This window comes from Myotis davidii, unplaced genomic scaffold, assembly GCF_000327345.1.
Source record: "Myotis davidii unplaced genomic scaffold, ASM32734v1 scaffold663, whole genome shotgun sequence".
Lineage (NCBI taxonomy): Eukaryota > Metazoa > Chordata > Mammalia > Chiroptera > Vespertilionidae > Myotis > Myotis davidii.
This window is the reverse complement of record NW_006295816.1, coordinates 2,178,953-2,182,691: the sequence shown is the minus strand read 5'-3', so window position 1 is coordinate 2,182,691 and position 3,739 is coordinate 2,178,953. Positions and strand designations below refer to the sequence as shown.

General features: G+C 59.6%; 1 protein-coding gene across 1 annotated transcript in view; it reads left to right on the top strand.

Annotated features, from left to right (window-relative positions):
• The first annotated feature begins 3,479 nt into the window (after window positions 1–3,479).
• HYAL1 (hyaluronoglucosaminidase 1) overlaps window positions 3,480–3,739 on the top strand; it is a 3,822-nt gene continuing 3,562 nt past the window's right edge. Inside the window, exon 1 of the mRNA XM_006770609.2 lies at window positions 3,480–3,692. Within this exon, the coding sequence (XP_006770672.1) occupies window positions 3,666–3,692 (27 nt within the window). The 5' untranslated portion in view covers window positions 3,480–3,665. The remainder of the gene's footprint in view (window positions 3,693–3,739) is intronic.

The window sequence follows — 3,739 nt, the reverse complement described above, 5'->3', positions numbered from 1 at the left end:
CCCCCATCCCCCATGCTCAGAGCCTTGCTTTCTCCGGATTGACTGGAATGCAGTGGAGCCCAACCTCCTGTGAGGGACGACTCGCTGCTTCTGGCCCTGCATCCCAGCTGGGCTGGTGCCGGCTGCCTCGCCTGCCCACCCAGGGAGAGACGGGAGTGGATGTTTGATGTTCCCCAGCTGGGCAAGTAACCAGACCACCTCTCCCTCCGTTCCCACAGCTCCCGGGCAGTGGACTCCAGCCACACCCCTCACCCCTCACACCGTCCTCCACCGGGTATGGTCGGAGGAGGCGAGAAGGGATGGGGGTCTGGATTCTGAAGTCCCGTCCCTGTCGCACTGCAGTCGCCTGATGGGGCAAGGGGGGTACCCAGGGCCTGGGAGCAGACATCCTCCAGGTCAGCCCTGTTCTGCCCCGGGAGAGCAGGAGCCGTTGGAGCAGTCAGACCTGCTCTGCCCTGCGCCACTTCCTGCCCCCGAAGGGAGTTCCCTGGGTGGGTCCCCCGGGCCTCAGCCACCCCACCCGCACCCGGTGCCCCTGTCCTAGTCACGATGACTCAGCGCCAGGAACGGAGCAGGGGCAAAGGTGGTGGAAGCTGAACGCCGCGGGGATGCCAGCACGGGGCGGGATGTGGCCAGGCCTCTATCAGCAGAGGCAGGCGGGCCACCCGGAGCCGCACAGCCTGGCTGCGAGGGTGGTGCCCGTCTCCTTGCTCCGTAAACAGCACACGCACCTGCCAGCGCCGGGCCAGCTGCGAGGGATGCGGCCGGGAATCACCATGGAGACCGCTCCCTGTCCCTGTGCGGATGGCAGCATAGAGGGAGGTGCACACTGGACATGAAGAACCAGGAGAGCGCTCCCCAGAGAAGCGGGGGAGGGAGGGGGGCGTGGTTAGGGGAGCAGAGCCTGCGAAAGCAAGTGCCACTGAGTCAGTGTCCACTCAGGCTCTCAAGCCATCCTTGTCCCTCCGCCTGGTGATGGCAGAGAACAGAGAGAGGGGCTGTGGTCGCCCTGGGAGGGCAGTGTCAGAGCCCTGGTGGAGGAGGGTCCCGAGGTGAAAGGGTTCCCGGAGCTCCTGGCGGCGGTGGGGACACACCTGCTAGAGAGAAGATTCGGGCGTTGGTCAATGAGACCATGAGATGATGGAGCCAGCAGAGAGAGGGCACCTGTGACCGCCCCGCACAGATGTAATCCAACTCACATCAACCTCCCAACCCCGGTGACACAGGCACACCTATGACCCCTCCCATGCGGCTGGGACTTTCCTACCTATGTAGCTATGACGTCCGCATACACATAGCCCCCTACATGCGAAGCTCTGGTCCCCCACCCGTGTGACCTCCCTTACACACTCTGACCCCTCCATACAGACCTGTGAGCACCTCCCATCACCCCCAGGGGGACCCGGACGACACCTGGAGAAAGTGCAGCCAGGAGACGGCCAGGTGGCAGGGTGGGGAGTGAGGTGACCAGGCCTGAGGTGTGCCCAGCGAAGAGAGCAGGCAGGTCTGGACCTGGAAGCTGGCTCACCTGTGAGCAGCTTAAGAAGTACATTTCTTAAGAAGAATCAGTTCTACATCCTGAGCCTCTGGGTTGGCCTGAGATGGTTATCAGATGTGAGGCCTGGACAGTGGACAGCAAGGTTAGTTCACGTCTGGTGCTCCGGGGATGGGAGTCCTTCGGGGGGTAAGCAGAGGGTCATCTGGGGCTCTGAGGTAGATCTAGGCCTTGATGCAGGACAGGAAAGTTCAAAACCTTAAGGTCGCAGGCCAGGTAAGACAGAAAGCAGTCCTCCCTCACGGCTCAACCTACTTGATGGTGGTATTTAACAGCTTGACTATAGCGACTCCATTTTACTTCCTCACTCTATTCCTCGGACCCCAGACACACATCACTTGGACCAGACCCACCCTGCAGAAGCCAGCTGTGGGTGGGGCCCTGGGGCGGGGCGGGGCCGCAGGCACCCCGCTGCTTCCTGCTGTTCCCTGGGAGCTTCTCCCTTGCTCCGAGTCAGCCAGAGTGCTCGTCTGCTGGTTGGCTGATTGTGCCAAGCGCAGCGCTAGTTCTCCGGGGGCAGCAGGAGGCAGCACGGAGCCTCAGGGCGAGGGGTCCAGGCTGCCCTGGGCCTGATGCTCATCGCTCTGGGACCCAGCTTTCCGAACAGGCTCAGCAGCCACCACGTCTGGCCAGATCCTGTGCTCGGCTTGCAGCTGACGTGCCCACAGCACCCTGGACCCTCCTCTCCTTCAGCCCTGCCATCCTGGAGGACCCAGCCCAGGTGGCAGCCAGCTGTGCCACTGCTCTGGTGGCCACCATGCCACTGGCTCAGGCTCAGTCCAGGCTGCAGACCCAGGCAGCACTTGAACCTGAGCCAGGGACCTGCTGGTTCCTCCACCGCCCTGGCAGGCAAGCCTGGGCCTGCGCACCCAGGAGGTGTCAGTCACTAGTTTCTGAATCAGCCAACAAGTGGAATCATAAGGAATGAACAGGCGTGTGGTCACCCGACAGGCCTCACAGTCACAAGACAACAGGTCCCACACTCACACACACACACACACACTCTGCTGGTTTGTGCTGAGGCCCCGACGGCCACTAGCTGGGGCTTCACGGACACAGCCGCTGACCCAGCAAATGACAAAAGGTGTGACAGCTCAGCCCTGACTTCATGAACACAGTGCCTTGCAGACACAGGTCCCTAAAGCTAGGCAGGGGCCTAGACCACAGGACTTTAGAGGCCCATAAATGTTTAATTTTTTAATAGAAGAAAGATAGATAAATAATGAATATGGAATGGATTCAGCCTAGAGTGTGTTTGTCTTTATACCAACATACTTGTAAAATATATATTTTTTAAATTTTTTATTCAATCCCCAGCCAGGGCGCATAAAAGAATCAACCAATGAATGCATAAATAAGTAGAACAACACGTCGATGTCTCTCTCCTTTCCTCTCTCTCTAAAATCAATAAATGAAATATTAAAAATTTTTTTTTGCCCAGCCAGCATGGCTCAGCGGTTGAATATAGACCTGTGAACCAGGAGGTCATGGTTGGATTCCCAGTCAGGGAACATGACCAGGTAGTGGGCTCGATCCCCAGTAGGGGGCGTGCAGGAGGCAGCCGATCAATGATTGTCTCTCATCACTGATGTTTCTATCGCTCCCCCTTCTTCTCTAAAATCAATAAAAATATTTTTTTAAAAAAAAGAACAAAAATATTTTTTAGGAAGGGGCCCACCCACAAAGGCGAAAGTGCCCAGGGCCCCAAATGTCCTCCTGCAGCCATGTGGGGGGCAAGTACCTCCCTGGGTATCAGCCCCAAGATGCCCAGATGCCAGTACCACACAGGCCTACCCCCTGCACTGCCTCCACCCCCACCCCCACCCCAGCCCAAATAAAGCCACAAAGCCCTGCCCTCGTGCTGACTGGGGGGGGTGGGGGGGCACTTCCGGCCCAGGCCCCACCCCCTGCTGAGGGCACTTTGCTGGGGGTGGTGAGGTGGCTCTGCGGGAGAGTTTGGCCCAGCCCTCCGACCCAGGGCCCACCCCTCAGCCCGCCCCCAGACTGGGTGGGGTGACCCCTACAAAAGCTCCGAGCTGCCAGCAGCAGCTGCTTCCTCCTAGACTCAGAGTCCCACACCCCGGAGTCGGGAAGTCGGGAAGTTTGGAGGATGAGGATGAGGCCCGTCCGCCCTGAGGTCAGCAGGGATGAGCCGGCAGACTGGGGGGTGCAGGGCTGTGCTCG